A 21,545-nucleotide genomic window follows, 5' to 3' on the forward strand; every position below is an offset into this window, starting at 1 on the left:
TCTATCCATTAGGCCACGACTGCCCCATAATGCAATCAAAGCAGCATCTGCACTGTTGGGATGTGCAGAAATAGAAACACATCGATCGAGCACATTAACATGACAGTGCTATTGTGCTTACCTTGCAAAAGCGGTTTCTTCTTTTACTATATTTAGCTTCTCCACAAACAAATCCTTAGTTCTGAAACATGACAAGAACCTAATCTGGCAATCAAGGGTTACAGTATCTGGATTATTTAAAAGCATAACATAACAATGTAAAAGTAATTACTATTGTGTGGCCTTCAAAGGATTTGAATCAAGGAAAGAGGCTATAGATTTGGCTGGCCCAGTCTTGTTTTGCCCTGAGCTCTGTTTGGGACATGTCTCTTTCCTCCTGAGAAATCTGTTGGGCCCAAGCACACAGGCTCTCCATTTTATTCATTCTAGCAATATGAGAATGGAACAGAGAGAGAAGTTGTAAGAAAACAGATGCTACACACAAATAATAAACGTAATCCACAGAATTTTCAAGTAGTAGATATTTCAAATATTATATCATTATATCATCTTATTGTAGCCTAGAAAACAAAAGAAATTATTTGTGATCCAGGACATTTATGGAGACCACTCTCCATTACCGATCCATAACATTTGTATTACCCAGGTTCATTCTTACAAATACTTGGGTATATACATCTATTTCTTGCCATAAAAATGGGCATTTATCTGGTTAATAACATATAATGCTAACAAATACTAAATTGATAAAGCTGTTTTTAAGAATAAAGCTGCTGCGGATAGCAGATATTTTATTAATATGGTCTCAAATTATTAATTCAAGATAATCAATAATTTCCTACAGAATTTCTGTTTGTGCATCAGCAAGCTAAGCATGCAGTCTGTGCGATTACACATTCCTAAAAATTACCAAAAACACAAGTTTAAGCTCTTTTAATTCAAAAATCTTTTCACAAGAGAAAAAAAAAATAGAAATAAAAACAAATTCTGGACGTGCAAGTGGCAGGTGTTCAATTAAAACCATTTTAAAAATGCAGTATTTCAACAACAGTCCTGTTTATAAACTGCGTGAATGATTGCTGTTTGGATTTATTTTGACATCTGATATAAAGACACTGTATTTCTCCATTGAAACTACGATGTGCTGCTTTTTGACACACGTTAGTCACTATGATAGTATTTCACTTTGGTTCTTCAGATTAGGCCTCTAAACACAGAGAGGCTACAGAAAACTGAACAAATTTCAAGAGAAGGTAGTTTATGTGAATTTTTGTAAATAGACCAGACAAATGCAGGAAAAATTACACAAGCCTCTCCTTTTTTGCTGCACCTATCAGGAAGAAAATGGACCAAAAAAAAGAGAATTCTCCACACAGCCAAGCTCAAAACATCACAATGCAATGTTTAAAAAAAACACACCAAAAGAAAGACATACGGATAAAAAACATAGAAGTTTCTTTAAAGAGGAGGACAAATAGACGCATTAAAGATGAAGTTCTGCATGACACCAGCTCCTGAGCTAGCGATTTTACATCTGATTGGACAGGAAAGACCTGCAGCCCGACCAATCAGACAACAGATACAACTCTGAGGTAGATCAAAGGCCAAGCTGACCTAGACATCTAAATACACAATCACACACAGACACACAGAAATCTGCATAACTAACTGTATGACAGACAGATGAAAAGCTTGTTTACAACCGCGTTATGAACCTGTGATCGAGTCTTCCCTCCGTCCAGCTGCTTAGAGATGTTCATGTGTCCATGCTTAAGAACCAATTTAAAGCTGAGAGCCAAGATTGAGGAAAAAAACACACAAACTACAATTCTGTTTGACCAAAACCCATTGCAGTAGTCCACACTATTGTGTTCAATAGTAGGCAGAAAAGGTCTTTGGTGGAAAGTGTCGTAGTTGCCTTGAAGTTGCATGATTATTTATTTATTAAATTGCAAGGACGAATGTTTTAATTACATTATTTATTCAGAAACTTTGCGGAGTTTCTCTTTTGGAACGTAGTTTTGCAAAACTGTGCTATTGTGTGTCTATAAATGTATCTGTCAGGCCACAAATGTACGTTTAATTTACTTAATGAATGGCATTACTGATATTTCAAGGATTTGGAGAGAGCAAAAAAAATATTTTCCTATAATCAACTTGTGAAAAGTCTATTAAACAGTTAAATTTGTCAAATTTCTTGCTTTCTACCTAAAGAAACATTGCACTTCTGCCTTTTTTCTTAGCATCAAACAAAATCCTGATGTGTTGTGTTCAAAAAAAAGAAAAAATGTCAAATAAATAAAAAATGGCACTGTAAATAAAATCACAATCATCCTGTGAACAGAAGGAACAATGTCAGCTTTCCCAAATCCACAATATCCCTTTTATTAGCCCCACCCACATACCTCATCTAGCTTGACCCCACCCACTCATACCACTAAACCCCGCCCACCCGCATCTCAACATCCACTTCTACATCTACAGAAAGACTGTACACATGGATTCAGTGGAAAGAAGATTCATCCACGACAGACACACGAACCCCGAAACAAACGTGTTTGATTCAGAGCGACATTTAAAGTCAAAACAGAAAAGCCTTTGAGAGACAGGAGCAAGGACCAATAGCCAGCAAGCATTGCATCAGCCATTCTAAACCCCACCCACCTTATTTAAAAGGTAAATATTTGAACTACTAAAAAGGCAAAGAGTGGAAGACCAAATAAGCATTTCGACCCCAACCGCAAAAAAAAAAAGGTTTCTTTTGTCTGTTTGAGAAACAGTCCATAAAAACTTAATAAAAACCATACTTAAAAAAACATCATGCATCGAAAGGTGTCATCACCATCATCATCATTCGATGTTACTCACAGACATGGTCTGTGTTAATAGTTCTTGGTAAAAAATAAGCATTTGTCATCTTCTCCTTTCTCTTTCTAGCAAAATAAAACTCTGCTCCCTTCCGTCGTCCATAGTTGCTGTAATATTGCCTTGTCATGGTTTGTTGGAGAAAATGTTTGCACAAGAGTTTTCGGAGGTTTCTTGTTGATGATTAAATCCTGGACAAATTTCCTGCAACCCGTGCATGAGCGTCACTTCCCTACTGATGTCACTTCCTCTAAAAGAAAGCATACGTTGTTACGGTATTAACACTCAGCAGACCGTGTCTCTTTCTGACCTCAGACGGTTAACCTGTAACAAAAAAAACAGCACTAGTCAAACACTGAACACTAGTGGTGTCCTGGCATATTAAAGGTGATTCAAAATCATTTTAAGACTCGATTCAATGGAACAGCTCACCCAAAAATGAACATGTGGCCATCAAACTCTAAAAATGCCAAAAAGTACCATAAAAGTTGTACTTGTGTGCTTTATTCTTCTGAAGCTTTGTGTTAAAATTAAGCTGCTGTAACTCTAAAATCTCATTCAAATGTTGCACAAATCGAACCAGGTTTGAAGTCGATCAGACTACTTTTTTAGTCATTTATGGAGCTCAACATTTACTTTTCATATATGGTAAAGAACACCCGTCAACATTCTAGAACTTCTTTTGTTCAAAGAAGAAAGGAAGTCATATGGATTTTGCAAAACTTGAGGGTGATTAAACAGAACACTAATCCCCACAAAAATAAAAACATGGTAATTAAATACCGTTTTATTGCTTGTTTGGTTGGAAAGGGTACGATGAAGGATCTGAAGAGGACACATCTTGTGGCTGTATACCACTTTCCTGCAGAAAAGACCATAGGCAGAAATGATCAATTTGAATTTCATTAAGCACATATCCAAAAATATTAAATTTTGTGTGGTTTTCTGATAAAAATATCTAAATATTCTCAAAACAAGATCAATCTGCTTGAGACAAAACTGTGTGTGATATTAAGAGATATTTTCCTAAATAAAGTCTTAGTAATCGGTCTCAATATTTCTCTTTTTACAATATAATATATATAATATAATATTCATCAAAAAATAAATTGATAAGAAATGTTTCTTGAGCACCAATTAGAACGATTATTGACGGATCATGTGACAAATGAAGACTGAAAAATTCAGATTTGCCATCTAAGGAATAAATCAAATTTGAAAATATATTCACAATATTACTGTTTTTCTTTTACTCTATTTTTGAATATAAATTAAATGTCGCCTCAGGGAGCATAAAAAACAAATCTGATGGACCTAAAAATAAAGGTTTATACATAAAAATAAAAAAAAGCCCAATCTGACATTAAAATCCACTTCAGATAAATTCTCTGAAAAGCTTTTTTAGCTAGAACTGTACGGACATCTAGACAATTCAGCAGCCTGTGTTATAACTGTCATTGATAACCTGAGTGTGGGACTGACCTCAGGGGGGATGCCAGAGGGCTGAATGTGGGCGTATTGAGGGATGTAAGCTCCTGGCATTGCTGTGTTGGCAGGAATAAACTGCAGGAAAGCAGAAAGATGTGGCTTTATTAAAAACACAGGTGTAAATATTACTTATTAATTAGCAGATACACTTGTGCCATATATTAGCGCAATCTGTGTGAGAGGATCATACGGTTGCAGTGCCGCCCAGAGAGAGATGACCCATCTGCTGGGTGAGGGGAGCCAACATAGCGGCCGGCTGCAGTGACATGGGATGCTCCATAGAGGGTGACAGAACGGCTCCCTGAGTAAAAAAACAGTACAACAATCATAATCAGCAACTACAGAGAAAGAGTGAGAAATCCAGCTATTAATATACATCTGCTCTAAATAACAGAGAAATTCTGCTCACAATAGGGCAAAAACAGGAAATACTGTGTGTGAACACGTGTTATGACTCATGTAAGTGGTATTGTTTGAGAGTTATCTCCTGTTTGGAAGGAGACGTGAATAAAAGGAGCGATGGCGAGAAAAAAAGAGAGAATCTTTTGGCCTTACCGGGTGTTGCATGATGTAAGACTGATGTGGCATCCATGAAGGATTCTGTACCTGGAGACACAAACACAGATGTCAGCAAGGTCAGAAACACTCACGTCAACACCATGTGACCGTGAAGATGAAGTAGAAGATGAAGAGCAGTACTTGGTATGTAGAGATGTATGGAGACACTCCTGGCTGAGCCATTAACCGGTTGCCCATGGCATAAGGAGCAGCATAATACCTGTAGCATCAGGATACATGTTTTTGAGGGTCTATATGACATCTGTACATCATTTTAACTATTTATTGACAATTACACATTATACAAAAAAACATCTTGTACAATTGGATTTAATTATGATTTCGCCAAATTAAAACCTGTGATCAAATTGGCCCTAGGGAAAAATAAATACACAATGTATTTGAAATACATTTATTTCATGATAAGTACACTACAAATACATTTACATATTTAGGTGCTAAATAAAAATACCCTGCCTTTGTACTTTTAGTATGCTAAACTGGTATACTTAAAAGTCTGCTAAATTGGAACAAATAATTTTTTGCTTAAATGCACTTTAATTGTGTGGAAGTAGTGCTGAAGTCCAACTAAAGATATACTGAAGTATATTTGATTGTTCTAAAGTGAAACTATTGCAAGTATACTTCAGGTACACTTTAAATATCTTGCATTTAAAGACCAATATAATTCCAAGATCATACAATTTAGGCTTAATATTAAGAAATGTGCATTGTGCACAGATAGTACTCCAAATAGTTGAATTATCATTTTTCTATCAGTAAGTTTTTGAGAGATATGTCAGTAAAGATGTTAATAGATTTGAACTATATTTAGTATAAAATAAAAGTATTTTGAATTTATTTCTTTTTTTACTAGGGGAACAGCATGGCCACGACTGAACTAAAACAAGGATTTTAATTCGTACAATGTGCTTATAATTGAACAAAAACGTGGGAACAAATCAGTACAATGTGGCCACAATTTAACTAAATTAAAACCAGCAAACAAATTTGTACAATGCGATCTCCATTAGTACAACAAGGCCACTATTTAACTAAAACTAAGGAAAGAGTTAAAAAGTAATGGGAAGAAATTTTTAATTTGTGGCCCTGATAATTATTGTTGATTTTTTTGCATATTGCATGCATGACTATAGAATAGGGTAGACAATAATTATGAATATAAATGAGCAATTACGTTCAAGCTGTTCTTACCCATTCTGAAGGTTAGGGTCATATGTCAAGGTCATTCCACTCTAAAGAAAGCAAAAGAAAAGCATTACTGGCTTCATGCACATGATAAAGGCAGTTTCACTTTACAATTAAAGGATTAGTTCACTTCCAGAATAAAAATGTCCTGATAATTTACTCACCCCCATGTCATCCAAGATGTTCATGAGGGTGAGTAATTATCAAGAATAAAATATGTTAATAATAGGGCTGGGACGATAAATCAATGCAGAATCGATTCGTGTTTCGTTTCCGAATGCATCGCAAATCCTCTGGAATCGATTCTGATCTTAGATTTTAACAGCAGATGGCGCTCTAATCTAGAGGTCTGCATTTCTGCATGGTCACCTGAACAGATTTCTTGCAAGGCAGGATTAAATTTCCGAATAAAAGATGGTAGCGGTCGGTAATTCTGGTGTAATTTGAACGGGAGCGGACGGGCTAACAATATCCCATTCCTGACTTCCTTTCCTTTAGCCTACTCATTCTTATCGAGCACCGGTACAGCCTGCACTCGGGACTGTTATAACAGTCCTGAGTGCAGGCTGTACTGGTGTTTTGCCCATTTTCGACTCCTTGCCAAATTATTACCCCCCTCGTTGAAATCGCTACCTGATTACCTAATCTTAACCCCTCCCCTAATCCTAACCCCTCTTCCACACCACACCAAACCTAGGGGGGTAATAATCTGGTGGGGGGTCAGAATTCAGCACAACACCGGCCCTCAGACAGAACAGGCAGGTTGTCGATCAGTGACAGAGCAGAATAAGGATGGAGCAAAGTGTGCATGCGCTGTCCTTGAAGGATGTTCAACTCGGTTTTGTTCATATTTTGCTTAGCCTATCATTTTAAATGACAGATGTCATATTTATTTATTTATTTTTCTCTGCGATACTTTTCCTACTGTGTTAACTGCAAACTGTTAAACGAATGTTGTATTTTGACAAGACGAATAAAAATAAATAGGTTACAATTTTTTGTGCAACCTACATTTTTATTTTCTCTGTGACACTTTTTCCTACTGATGACAGAAAAATGTTAAACAAATTTTGTGTCTTGATAAGAAGAATAAAATTACAAATACAGTTTTGTGTGGATTACACTTTTATTTGTTAGCCTATTTCTCTCTTAGTAGCGGAAATTTAAATGTGCGATTCTAATGTCATGTAAGAATGGCTCATTTTGTTTCAAGCCACACACACATTCACCTGCCATCACGCCACACACACACATACACAATTATAAACGGGACTTACTAGTCTCACCTCGGCGTCTCGTGTCCAGGTTCGTCCATTGGGGATGTATTTAGCCTGACTCTGTCTCTTCTTCTGCCCGCCGTCAGCAAACTTACACAGCAAAGGTTCTGATGCACCTGTAACACACAAGCACACATTTCACTTACAGTACAGTACAGACTGTGTAATCTATAGTCTCTAGCCTACATATAAAACATATATGCATTGTAGAGAATATTGTGCCAAACACTCACCCAGAATCCCAGAGGAGGACTTAATGAACTTCCCATTGAAGTGAGAGATCACAGCGTCGCACTTCTCTGTTGATTCCATTCTTAAAATAGAGCGAGAAAATTTAACATTTCACAACACACCCACACAAATAGTGTATATCTGACACTGACTCATAACTGTACCCACAAAATCAGTACCCAAATGTCACTGACCTGGCAAAACCCACTCCCCGACTCATTCCGTTAGTGTCACGGAGGATTCGGGTGGAGACGACCTGTCCAAAAGGTTTGAGGAGGTTCTCCAGCTCCTGCTCATCCATGGACACGGGCAGGTTGGACAGGTACAGGTTAGTCGGGTCCTGCTCCTGTTGCTGTATTCAGAAAACATAAAACACATGGCACATTACACGCATTATTAAGCATCCTTCGTGCGTCTATTCAGAGGATAACAGTCACTGTTAGGCTTGACTGAGTCCAAAGACATTACCTTAAATGTGCTTTGTGTAAATGGTCAAAGTAAACATTTGTTGCTCAGTTTTTTTTCTTGTAAGCTAACCAACTACTAGCTTGTTCATGTAGCATACTGCTAACCGATTAGCCTGCTAGCTTAGCATACTGCTGTTAATATAGTATTTAAATGACTACATATGTCACAGTATATTAAAGTGTAAATGGATAAATTAAACATTTTCCATATGTTTTTTATTAGTCAGCTTAAAAGCTAAACTTTGCATGATTTGCCTGCTTGCTTGGTTCAGTGGCTGGCCTGCATGCTTAACATACTAGCTAAACATGGCAGATTAATTTGGATCTTTAAATTAAAAATTATACATAATTATTTTGTGGTGTAACCATGGTAATGCATTAATGTATTCAAATTACATCACATATCAAATTAATTGATTAGCATGCTAGCTTAGTCATCGGTGAATAATTCTGATAGAAAATCACTTCGCATTGTATTTAGTGTTAATCATGACAATAAATTAATGGATTTATGTCACATACCACAGCATATTACAAAATCTATAAACAGTCAAATTAAACATTAGTTTTTTCCCCAGTAAGTTTACAAGCTAAACCTACAGCGCTAGGTGATTAGCATGCTCGTTACATGTTAAATGATTAGCCTGTTAGTTTAGCATATGGCAAGCTAATAAACCTGCTAGTTTAGCTACCACTTCCACTGAAGGATTGGTAGAAATGCTGATTATGTAAAAGATATTACAATAACGTATTAATTTATATCACTCCCTATCATTCAATTAAGTGAGAAGCAGTGGTCTGAATAAGCTTGAAACCTGTATTTTCAGACTAAAACGGACTGAGCAGATATCACAACACACTGCAATTGTATTCTTCTTCTTTAAGTATAAAGCAACACCATCCATTCATTCATTTTTCCCATTGGAATCATGTGTCCGGTGTTTCAAGGGTGAGACCTTCAGGCGGTTTATACTCGGTCTGTGCTGTGATGTGGTGCTTGAGTACTTTGTGAAGCCACAATACAATTCTGTATTTGTCTCTCAGCTAACAAGGATACACGATATGCTACAAGCTGCATTTCAGTCTGACGTTTGATTGGCTGAAGGCAGAATCTCAGCTTGCTATTCTAGATGCCTCAGCAGAAATGAGGGCGGGCCAAGAGAAGATGTCAACATTCCTCAACATGTCAGACATGTTTACACAGTACACACATACACAAGTAACGGGGAAGTGGAACAGTGATATGCTGACAGTAGGGAGGAAGAGGAAAAAGAGGGCAGATTTAAAATTGAAGATGCAGGCAGAAACGCCCAGCAGAACTTAGGAGAAGGTCACTGCAGGATTGTTACACACATTCTTCTCTGAGGCATAAAGATACACAGGAAATGCATGTGTTTGTGTATGACTGGACAAGAAAAGGAAGAGAGGAAACAAGGAAGAAATGCACATGAAAAGACACCGGAGGTTACATTTTAATGTTTTACATTAACATTTCCTGAATCGTCCTAGCAGACAGGTCCAGTTACTTTTAAAAAGGAAGTGATGTCACAAAGAGATGACTCACCTTGGCCATTTGAGCCTGAACTCCGTTGGTCTTTAGTGCCGAGACGGCTTTTTGTGCAGACACAGGACTGTCAAAATCCACAAAACCATATCCTACGAAGAAAACACAATGCATTACCACAAACTATCTAATCTACAACCAACCGCTAGACCAAACACACATCTTTAAATGTGATCCTGGACCACAAAACCAGTCTTAAGTGTTAATCATCTGAAAGCTGAATAAATAAGCTTTCCATTGATGTATGGTTTGTTAGGATCTGACAACATTTGGCCGAGATACAGCTATTTGAAAATCTGGAATCTGAGGGTGCAAAAAAATCTAAATATTGAGAAAATCGCCTTTAAAATTGTCCAAATGAAGTTCTCAGTAATGCATATTACTAATCAAAAATGAAGTTTTGATATATTTATGGTAAGAAATTTACTAAATATCTTCATGGAACATGATCTTTATTTAATATCCTAATGATTTTTGGCATAAAAGAAAAATTGATAATTTTGACCCATACAAGGTATTTTTGGCTATTGCTACAAATATACCTTAAAATCGGTTAGTGATGGTATCATGATAATACTTAGACATACGCAGTATAACTAAATGATTATCATATTCATGTATCATAGTATTTACACTACTGTTCAAAAGTTAGGGTATGATTATTTTAATTTTTGAAAGAATTTAATACTTTTTATTCAGCAAAGGCACATTAAATTGATCATTTATCATTTAAAAATCCATTTCTATTTCAAATAAATGCTGTTCTGAAGGAACATGTGGCCTTGTGGACTGTAGAAATGACTACTGAAAATTCAACGAAATAAAATTAATTTGAAAATTAGTGCAGTAAATCGATTAATTGCGATTAATCGTGTCCAAAAAAAGTTTGTTTACATATTGTGTATGTGTGCTGTGTATATAAATACACATGCATATATTTCAGAAAAATATGTTATGTTTATATATTAAATATATGTATATAATAAATTATATGAGTAGAAATATATACATATACTGTATGTGTATTATACATATTATATACATAATAAATATACACAGTACACACACACATATTATGTAAACAACTTTTATTTGGATGTGATTAATCGCACTATTTAAAATACAGTCCAAAACAGTTATTTTATAATATTGTAATAATATTAATACAGACTTGCTGAGTATAAGAGACTGCATTCAAATACAATAAAAAAATTACAATGACCCAAAAAACTTTTAAACAGTAGTGTATATGGTCCTGTTTAAAAAAAATACCATGGCGATACCCATTGACGTGACAAAGAGACATGGGTACTCTACCAGAGTACTTTCCACACAGGGTTAAAAAATAAAAATAAAAACACACACATAAAATGATATGAGTGTTAATTGTAAGAATAAAATTACATGACAAACCTTTGCATTTGTTTGTAGTCTTGTCAAGAATGGCTTTGGTGGACACAATTTTACCATATCTGCTTACAGACAGAGGAAAAGAGAGAAGTTAGCACAGGTTCAGCTCACGAGTCAGTCAATGTGTCAAATGACACAACAACACAGGAATTCATGGCCTGTAGGACATGAAACACAAGATCTACTATAATCCCTGAGCTGAGAAAAAAATAACACCAACCAAAAGAGCTCTTAAAGTCTGTTCGAGACGCATTTAATTCAGAAACAAAGAGTCACTTGTGACAGAATCATCGACAGACACTTGATGCCGACAGCCCGGGTGCTTTAGAGGGTCACTGTGTGACAGACGAGGATTGAGCTGTTTTAATGGAGTGTCCACGAGAAACCTGTTATTACAGCACACAAATCAACACGGTTCAAAGGAAACACTTGTAAAGTGTTGAAAAGTAACTCGCCATTAACAGTGTAGTGAACAAGGGATAAATACTGGAGTAAGTGAATGGTGATTTTTCATACATTTTGATATTTTAAGAATAGTAAGCGAGACTGTACAAATTATGCTATTAATATTTCATTAACAGCATTATGCTACACTGTTGTGCACATGACATCACGCTATATATGTCACGCACACAAGTTGTATCCAGTGTTTTATATTTGCTATTAAATTTTAAATAACATATTTCCTGGAAATCTGATTGAGTCAGGAAAGTAACACAATGGTTTATTTAACTGGCTTATTTGTGACACTGAAAATAGAAATGAAGCATTGCATTGTGGGATACCACACTAAGTGCAGTATACATTTGTTAAATGTAGTAGGTCATATGAGCATTCAATGCACGCAGAATATTTACATACTAGTATGCAGAGTACAGAAACTTTCTATAGCAGAAACAGTGTGAGTAGTATACTAGCATACTACTGTAAAAACCTTTTGGATTCTGCAAACTTTTCATTGAAAAAGATGGTGGAGAGAAGAGATGGCGAGAGAGAGGGAACATAAATATATATTTTAAAGAAGGGTCACCAAAGCTGCAATTATTTGAATGAAAGTGAATAATACTGTGAAATATATTTACAATTTCAAATAACTGTTTTGTATTTTAATATATTTTAAGATGCAATTTATTCCTGTGATGGAAAAGCAGAAATTTCAGGATCATTACTCCAGTCTTCAGTCACATAACCCTTCGGAATTCATTCTAATATATGCTGATTTGCTGCTCAAGAAGCATTTCTCACTATCAGTGTTGAAAACGGTTGTGCTGCTTCATATTTTTGTGGAATCTTCATATTTTTAAAAACAAATATTTAGTAAAAATATAAATGTCTGCTATGTTAGACCAATTTAATGCATCACTGATGAATAAAAATAGATCTTACTGACCCCGAACCTTTGAACTGCCACCACAGCTATGAAATGACTGCGTTTCAAGTGCTAAAAAATAAATCTATTCTCATGCTGGCTTAGATTTACTGGCGTCTCTCTCAGGAAGGCTGCGCAGGAAAGAGCCGTGACAGTAGTGCTGACTGCGAAAGGGCTGTTTTTCATTCACCTTCACCTAGGGCTGCTGAAATTTAAATACGCTCATATATTTATAATCCTTTTCCTGTGTCATTAAAACTCTGGCTGAGATGAATAAATTCAGCATGACGTTTAGCAGAGCTGCACAAGCAAACGTTAAACAACATTTTGGGGCGCGTCCTGGGCCATGTCGCGAGGGAGGGAAAAGCGGAGCCAATCACATTTCACACACAGATCACAAGACTCCACGTGCCAGAGCACCACGCGACCTTGGCCTTGACCCATGCGCTCCGGCGGGGAGGCCCCATTTCCTGCCCCCGACGGCAGAATTCTGTCAGAGGCTCCCAGAGAGACGCTGTTTTTCAGCCTGGTGCGCGGATCAAGGCAAATCAATCCGTGGCTCTGCCCTGAACGGTCACTCTCTGTGATTAAAATGGCTCCGGAAACCGAGGTTAAGATGTCACCGCAATACCTCAAAGCTGAACTGACACATTCCTCATGGTTTTAATCAAAATATACGGTTGTGATTATAACCGTGAAGTCTGTAGTATTGTGTACATATGACCGAAGCCAAGAGGATTATGGGTCCCCCATCTGACTCTTTACAATCAATTTGAGGGATTACCATGGAGATGACTGGTCTCCCGGAGGCAGCGAGGGGTAAATTAACCCACGGTGGGAATGTCTGAAAGGAATACACGCGGGATTGGGACGCATCTGCACAAACAAGCGCTCTCACGTGAATATAAACACATGCACGCATATATGTTTGTACAAAAGGGGACAAAGATCTGTAATAGCATTACCAAGTGTTCAGCAGGATGAAATTAGTAACAGCCGTCTCGCATTATTTTAGGGAACTACGCAACGCACAAATGTTTGGAAACGAAACCCCTGACAACGTCTGCAGATCCGATGGACTTGTGACTTTTCCTGCTCTAGTAAATGCTGAATCATAGCTGCTGGCCTACTACTGCAGACAGAGCGTCTGTTATGAACAAGACAAACAAACACTCACTGGTGTGTGTGTGTGTGTGTGTGTTACAAGCTTCAGAGGAGGTGAGAGGGAAGAACTTGTGTAGCATAACCAGAGGAGAAAGCCTTGAAATTATAAGCCGACACTTGACACTTGAAAATACTTTTTTTTTTTACCAAATATCCCATTTCACTCGTAAATACGTATGATGACAGAAGTCGAATCATTGAATATCATTGAAGGCTGACTTAAAAAAATTCAGTTTAATCGAGTTCTGCATAAAATGTCTATTCCAGGTAGAATATAGAAAGACATCACTTATTTGGGATACAAACCCGAACGTAAATGCAAACCAAATTTGGCCATTGCATTGTGGGATACTATGCAGTGTAATTGAAAAAAAGTTCTATGCTATGTTTTTTAATTAAATATCCTGTTAAACTTGGAATCACATTAGATTATTTAAGTAAAATCAGGTTGTGAACACCATTTCATGTTGCCTTCAACCTCAAACTTAGATCATGTGACAGACTATAATATCACTAACATGAGTGAGGTGGTCTTAACTGGTTAATAGTGGTATAGTCTTGAAAAAGCTGATTGTGGCGGATGTTTGCGGGGTAAACAGAGGCTCATGAGGGTTTATCCCAAAACTTGACCTAATTCTGACAGCCCTGCTGTGCTGCAGAATCTCACAGCAAGAGAAGAACAGAACAGGAACTGTATTTATTTGGTTGAATGTACATCCAAGACTCTAATTAACATTGCTGGTGATTTTGTCATGACATAACAGCCAATACTCACGGCTGGCAGAGCTTGACCAGGTCGTGATCGGTGGTTCCCGGCGGTAACCCACGGATGTAGAGGTTTGTTTTGCTGAGTTGCTCCCAGCCGGTTGTGCTGCTGCTGCTACTGCTGTTGTTGGTGCTGCTATTGGTGCTCGGGCTGGGCGGAGCCATCGGAAGGGTGGGCGGAGCAACAGGAGGCTGTCATGGGAGCCGAACAAAGATTTCATTGATTTGACAAATGGAAATGTGTAGATGATGACATCACATAACGGCTGCACTGAAACACAAAAATAGCGACTTCCAAAACAAACCACGGACAAACTTCTCTTTCTTCTACACTGTATGAGTTTCTTAAAAAGAAAATAGCCACACTAACGACATGAAAAGAAAATACCCCCACCTCACTCTCCCCTCAAACACGCTGTGGCAGGGCTTCTCCATTCATCATGATAATATCTTTAACTCTATCTGTAGTGAACTGGTGTTATTATTACACAGTCAGTCATCGCCAGCGAGTCTGCCCACATCCACAGCTCCCTACAGTCTAATTCCCATTAAAGCGAAGCACAAACAAGCCTAGAGGCACAGTCGGTCCTTCAACTCTCATATCAGTCCAATCTACGCATTCTTCCAGAGCTGAATGTGTTGGGATTATTTCACTGGATGAAAGCCCATATAACTCTGGAGAAGTTCCTAATGCGGCATCAACTCCTTTCAACGCTTGCCACACGGCTGTGTGCAATGATTAAAGGGAATGAAAATCATGGCATCGTTAGCCTACACACCCTAATGTTGTTCCAAACATATATCTTTTTTCTTCAGTGGATCACAAAAGGAGTTGTTTTAAGAATGTGCTGGCTGCTCTTTTCCACTCAATTATAATCAATGGGGCCGGGAAGCTTGCGAGCTTCAAACAAGATGGAAAAGTATCATAAAAGAAGAAATTTAAACCGTAAACATTAGACAGATATCGTTACTTGTGAATGAATTGGGTGATTTTTTCCCAAACAAGTCTCGCCTCACAGCTAAAAATGTCACTGGTCGTGTCAATCAAAGTGCCGACTGCCTACAAATTCTAACCTCTAATACTAACCTTAAAGATGCAGTCCTTAACTTTTTTTGGTTAAAAATGACACGAAATCAAGTACAGTGTTCAAAACTATTGCCTTAATTTAGCCCGATTCACAAGGTAAGTTTATAATAATGTTTTCTAATTTGGGTAGGAACTTGCAGGAAATTTGAGCGTGCTGCTGCGTCATTACATCACGTCTGTAAACATAAAGAAGTTATGTGATCCACATGTGAGGATGCTGCAGGTGGCGGGTCGTCTATAGCCTTTTCTCACAGCAGCTAGAATAATTAAATGTATCATTTTGATGGCAGATTGTAATCCAGAAAGGATTATGTGTTTATGAAATTGAATTATATTCCAGTTTTAAATGTGCATCTGATTACAGATATGTGGGATTACACAAATTTTGTATTTTAAAGAGAGCCAGTTCTAAGTAAGAATAATTAGCATTTTGGGTTAAAATAATTTCTTTATATGAAATTCGAGTGGTATGACAATTAGAGATTAGACTGAACAGAAATTGAAATATGCATGTATAAATGTAGTCGCGCAATGCTGATGTTGTTAGCATGAACAATTTGAGAACAAAGTATAACAGTAATTATAATTTGCACGGTTTGACGTGATATGAGCTAAGCGATCGTTTGATTTAATCACCATTGTAGCGCGATTTATAGTAATGCTTTTTTCCTCAGTTGGTCAGAACAAAAGTGTCAGACTTGCAGGGTTTTTCCTGGCTCAAAATGAGGCGGAGGTGGTACCATCCTGATCATGTGCACACAATATACCTATAATTATATGATTGAAGAAAATGACAATTATAAAGTTACATTTTACAAAAACAAACCTGTTGAACATTAAATTAAATACAACATACAAGATAAAAGGGGGCCCTTTTGTGGTATAGGTGAACATAAACAGGTTGTTAAAGTAATAAGTGGGTGTTTTATTTTCTTTCACCATATGTTTTATTGTTACCGAATTCTGTTTTGTAGCATGTCTAATTATTTAAATGCATATAAACAATTGAGTTTATTCAAATTTATTCTTAAAATAGCCTTATGAATTTTTTGTTCTTTTTCCTCAGAAATTTTGTATTCTGCATCTCTTTATCAAATGAAGGCATAAAACATTAATTTCATTTATCGTTAAATGATTGAAAATCAAACTTTTATTTTGACGGGTTGCCGTGAATACCTTTACAGTTCAGTGTGTATATGATATGACACTTGTTTTACTCAAATGAAACAGTAAAATGCTCATGAAGTGACTCTCAGAGCAGTTCTGGAGATGTTGTTCATGTATTTATGTCCTCATTTGGTGAGACGGCAGATGCTGAAATCACTGTGAACGTCGCGCGCGCTATAGTATGAGTGTAGTAAACAAAACCACACGTCTCCGCTATTCATTCAAACAGAGATGATAGCGTAATTTGAGTTAATGCTCATCAGATCGCATAAATCAGTGGAAAATGAATAGAAATGATGATTCTGTGTAAAGAAATATCAAGTAAACTTATATAAAAATATCAGTATTTTTCCAAATATGAACTAAAAAGGTCTAATGGACGCTGTACAGTGACGCTTGCACGTGACTGCCTGCCTGAGTTTTGTCACAACCAGAGGCAGCACGAAATTTGGTTTAGATGACAATATCCGGTGAAAATTCTTATTTGGGTCATATATTCCAAGACGTAGAATCTGTGATCACCAAGTACAGTATCCACACCGGTGCGGTGACTGACAGCCACACATTAGATTCATCCGTGCTGGAGCCGTGCCAGTGCACAACTCACGCAAGGAAGATAATTCCACAAATAACTGTGATTGCAGGTTTCAAACAGAGATGGTGACAAAGAGGCAAAACTTATGCACTGCAGCTTTAAGCACAGTTTAGTGTAAATGCTGATAAATAGCATTACGGTTTGTCAAGATCGTATCCATCCACAATACTTCTGAACTTTAAACTGAATCCATTAAGTCTGAACATTTCTTGACAGGTATAAGAGACTGACTTGACCAGTGAAATCGGCTAAAAAAACATTAAAAAAACAACTGGACGATCTGTTCCGGAACCAGATCGTCCAGTTAAAAAGGCATTTTGTTATGAATCGTAACAATTTTGGGCAAACTATTATTTTTTAAAGATGAGAATACACCCTAAACCAAAAGTCTTCAGAGAATTAACTGAAATATGTGAAAATTATGCCTTTATTGACCTTTTAGTGCTTGTTGTGTATTCAATTTGGGGTTTGAGTTTGACTCAAGAGTCTCATAACCAAACCGCATTACCGAACTCACCACAGAGGCATGTTCATTCATACGGAGTAGCGTTTTCATCCATAAATCTGCTTTAGCAGAGAGGAAGGAATGTTTTCCAGAGAAAGATCACATAATGCAGAAGCGCTCTGGGATACAGGATATGTGGGCCTCTCGCCCACCCTGAGCAGCGGCCACCACAGCCCACATCACTGACTCACTTCCTGTTTCTTAGTCATTCATTAAAACGGCTCCATTTCTCCCAGCCGTCACAAAATGGCTGCCTGTTAAACATCAGCGGGTGATTGTTCACAGAACCAAATCACTGCCGCAAAAACCACGGCAAAACCGCAAAACAACAGACGCGGTTAGAAAAGACAGTGGCTCTGACTGAAACTATTCTTAAATGCATGCACAAAAGCTCATGTGAATAAGTGCTTGTGTTCACCTGACTGTAACTCTGTCGGGTTAGTGGGAGTTCTCCATTTTTGACACACTGACCCATTTTCACTTGAGCGGCTCACACATTTGTGCGCTGAGGTGAAACTGGACGGGACCCCATAAGCTTGTTAGTGCCTGTTAATTACAGAGGCAAGAGATCAAGCCACTGTTCCTTCCACAACAGCGTGAAAATCACACGCTGAGACAGATGGATGACTTAGAGCATTGTATAGCAAATCTATGGGAAGAATTTGTTGGAAAATACCCGAGGATCTCATGCAGAATATCCACAAAACGAGAAAGGTGAACAAGACACACAGATGGAGATCCTGTCCTAGTTTCCTCTCCAATCTGTCATTTTCATGATTAAAATACGCTGATTTCAAGTCCTGTATAAAAAGTGCTCACAGACTCACAGGGAACATGGTGCAGTTTTATCAACTGGGAAAATAACAAAGTCATGGGAAGGGTAACTAAGACATAGAAAAAGCAATGGGAGAGGGAGAGAGGAGGGGGGTCACATTCAATATCCAAGCCATCTCTCATACGTCGGTGTGTCCCTTGGGTCCTGAGCTATGCGCTGTAGTCATCCTAGACCATATGGTTCCTATAAACTGTGAAATCCTGAAGCCCATTAACTTCTGCCCACAACCATCACTCTGAGCTCCACCACATGAGCACCTATGCAAATGCATGTGTAAATATGTGATTTCATGCTGTGTGTGTGTGTGTGTGATAAATTCTCACATCTACAGATTTGGAATGTACAAACAAGCAATGTTCAGATAGAATTCCACAGGCCACACCCTCTGCTGGCCCACCAATTGCTGGAAAACATTCTATTAACTCATGAATATTAATTAGGCAAAGATTCTTCAGAACACACCCAATCATCTCCTGACACGAGTTGCCATGGGAGACTTTCACCATAGGCTTCTCTCATCCTCATCTCCCTTCACTCATTAACACAGAATATGCCTAAAAATCATATTTTTAAAAAGACAGTAACGTTAATGGGATACTACAAGATATCTTTAACAAGTGCAATATGACAGTAGGAATTCACTGAAGAACATGTCAGATGCATGTATGTGATAAATGAGTGTTAGTAAAATGAAATGACACTTCATTAGTCTCATTTCTATTTCTGGGCTCACTGTGACATCCCGAAGCTGGACAAAGACACTTCCAGTTCCGTCAACAGACTTTATAAATATTACATTGTGCAAATGCAGACGAAGCGGTGTTGTGTAATACACCAAATTAACATAAATAGATAAGATTAACATCCAAAAAGGCCTAATGAGGAAAGAACTCAGGCAAAACCGAAAACAGTCGCGTCTCAAAAACACAAATGTGTCTAAAACGTTTTTTTTTTTGGCATCATAGATGCGCGCATCATTTTCGTCCATCATAATCCCGTTCCGAGTTAGCAAAGATCAGAAACGCCGCACGCTCCCTAAAATGCTGTCTAGATAGGCAGCGCGCTAGATGTTGAGACACTGCCGCTGTATGTGTGCGCGCGCGCGCACGAGCAAGAGGAGTTAAATACATTCTGTCCCAGGATCTACTGACCCACTGTTAGTCCATCATGTAGTCTTCATCATCATTACCTTTGTCTCACTTCACCTACCTGCTTTCGATATGACGGAGTTCTCATTGGGTTGGCCGTATTTGCGAAGATCATCCTGTATCCCCCTGTGCTCTGTGACCCAACGATGAATTAAAAAATCTACTCTCAAAATCAGTTGATATTAGGTTACAGAAGAGAGCTGTAAATTTTCCACATCGCACACTTCAATGTTGGCCTCGGAGTGAAGTGATAATCCGTGCTTTGAGCAGATTAAGATTTCTGCTAAATAAAATCCTCGCTCTTGATAGATGGTTTATTTCCACCTTGGCTTGTCTGACCAGTTTCTGTAAATCGCCTGGTTCATTGATCTCGGTTCTGTTGCCCGCAGCGAAGACCCACCTACTGAGGAACGACCCATGCTGCAGTCAGGTGACAGGGGGGTGGCGGTGTGTCTAATTAATCGCACGTGACGAGTCTTTCCGACAAATACAACCAAATTATAAACATGCATGATTCATATAAGTATATAAAACGAATATTTTTAAAACTCAGACACAAAAACAGACACAACTCGAGTGATAATTTGTTAGCGTCTCTCGTTCCCCCCTACTTGAGGTTTGGTTCAATCCCGCACGCATGTAACACATTCCACTACCTCGCCATCAGATCCCGTCTACAATACACACAGCCGACCGTCCCACTATGGCCTGGGTGGAGGTCCATGCATACAGATACACCCTAATTAACACCTTTATTCATATTTTAATAATTACAAGGTGCTTTCAGTATTTTTTGCTTATTCAAAAAGTTTCACACATAAAAAATAAATAGCACTTTTAAGAAATGCAATTAAAAATACGTGTTTTGTTCTGTTTACTTAGTGAGCAGGTCGACCCATTATGGGCAATGCCATTTTTATGCATCCAGGTGTTCATAAACAATCCTAAATAATGTGTACTACTTCTATTTAGAGATGAGCACCAGCTACACCCAAACAAACTGATTATGTAGCCTATTGACTGCAAAAAAAACTTAACTTTCTAACTTTGTGAAATTGATAGAAACAGACAAATGTCCCGTGTGGTATTTAATGGCAGGGGGGTGTGAACTAGATCCCTCCTGCAACAGTAATAACAACACTGAAATGAAATGACACCTCCTAGAGGGTTGCCCAGGGCATGTCTTATCTACTTTTTGTCATGGTAATGTTCCTCTAATCACACTTCACAGCTATGCACCGATTCAAGGAACACCTAGTGTTATTCAATAACAGTTTGCAATTTGGTGCAGGACAGATATTAATTGAACTGAAATGCCACACAGGTGTTTGAAAGGGAAATGAGAATGTGTTGAGCGCTCACTCGACTAGTGGCTTGTTAAGTTAGTCACTAAGTCTTTCTGATGCTTCTGTGATTGAAAACAATTGTTCTATTTTTTATTTTTCCTGGGTGTCACATTACAGTTTGCATGTTTACTCTGTAATGAAAGCTGTTACAGTGATATTGCTAATTATCGGTGCCCAAAGACACTGTTGTGGACTGAGAATGATTTTATCTCATCACACACCCGCTGAGTGTGATTTCTAGCTCCACTTTCGTGTGATTTGTGTGAGAGTTTAGTGAGGCAGACAGCCAGTGAATCAGGGTAGAGGCCAGAGTTCAAGCTGATTATATGCATGTGAAAGGAAAAATGTATGAAAATTATGATGGAGGGAAAGACCAAAAGTACATTTTCTGCATTAAATTCTTTCTCTCATGATAAAACACACTCACTCTAAGTAATTTGCAACTTGGTAGCCTATAGTGTATTTTAATTGTGTTCCCTAGGAATCGAACCCACT

At 37.8% G+C, this 21,545-nt stretch overlaps 1 protein-coding gene across 2 annotated transcripts; it reads right to left on the reverse strand.

Annotated features, from left to right (window-relative positions):
• Positions 1 to 760: 760 nt before the first annotated feature.
• LOC306855235 (RNA-binding motif, single-stranded-interacting protein 1-like) lies at positions 761 to 20,091 on the reverse strand. Of its 2 annotated transcripts, none has more exons than XM_079393770.1 (14): positions 19,766 to 20,091; positions 14,378 to 14,559; positions 11,073 to 11,131; positions 9,660 to 9,751; positions 7,823 to 7,980; positions 7,631 to 7,710; positions 7,407 to 7,513; positions 6,127 to 6,167; positions 5,053 to 5,131; positions 4,909 to 4,959; positions 4,544 to 4,654; positions 4,348 to 4,428; positions 3,649 to 3,727; positions 761 to 3,189 (listed from the first exon to the last, which is right to left on the reverse strand). In XM_079393770.1, exons 1-13 carry the CDS (start codon positions 19,817 to 19,819, stop codon positions 3,653 to 3,655), a joined length of 1,170 nt encoding a protein of 389 aa, XP_079249896.1. In that variant the 5' UTR covers positions 19,820 to 20,091; the 3' UTR covers positions 761 to 3,189; positions 3,649 to 3,652. The 2 variants fall into 2 exon arrangements, with proteins under 2 accessions (XP_079249896.1, XP_079249895.1); XM_079393769.1 differs by having other exon boundaries at positions 7,398 to 7,513.
• Positions 20,092 to 21,545: the final 1,454 nt, after the last annotated feature.

The sequence above is a fragment of the Barbus barbus genome, assembly GCF_936440315.1.
Source record: "Barbus barbus genome assembly, chromosome: 35".
NCBI classification, from domain to species: Eukaryota; Metazoa; Chordata; class Actinopteri; order Cypriniformes; family Cyprinidae; genus Barbus; species Barbus barbus.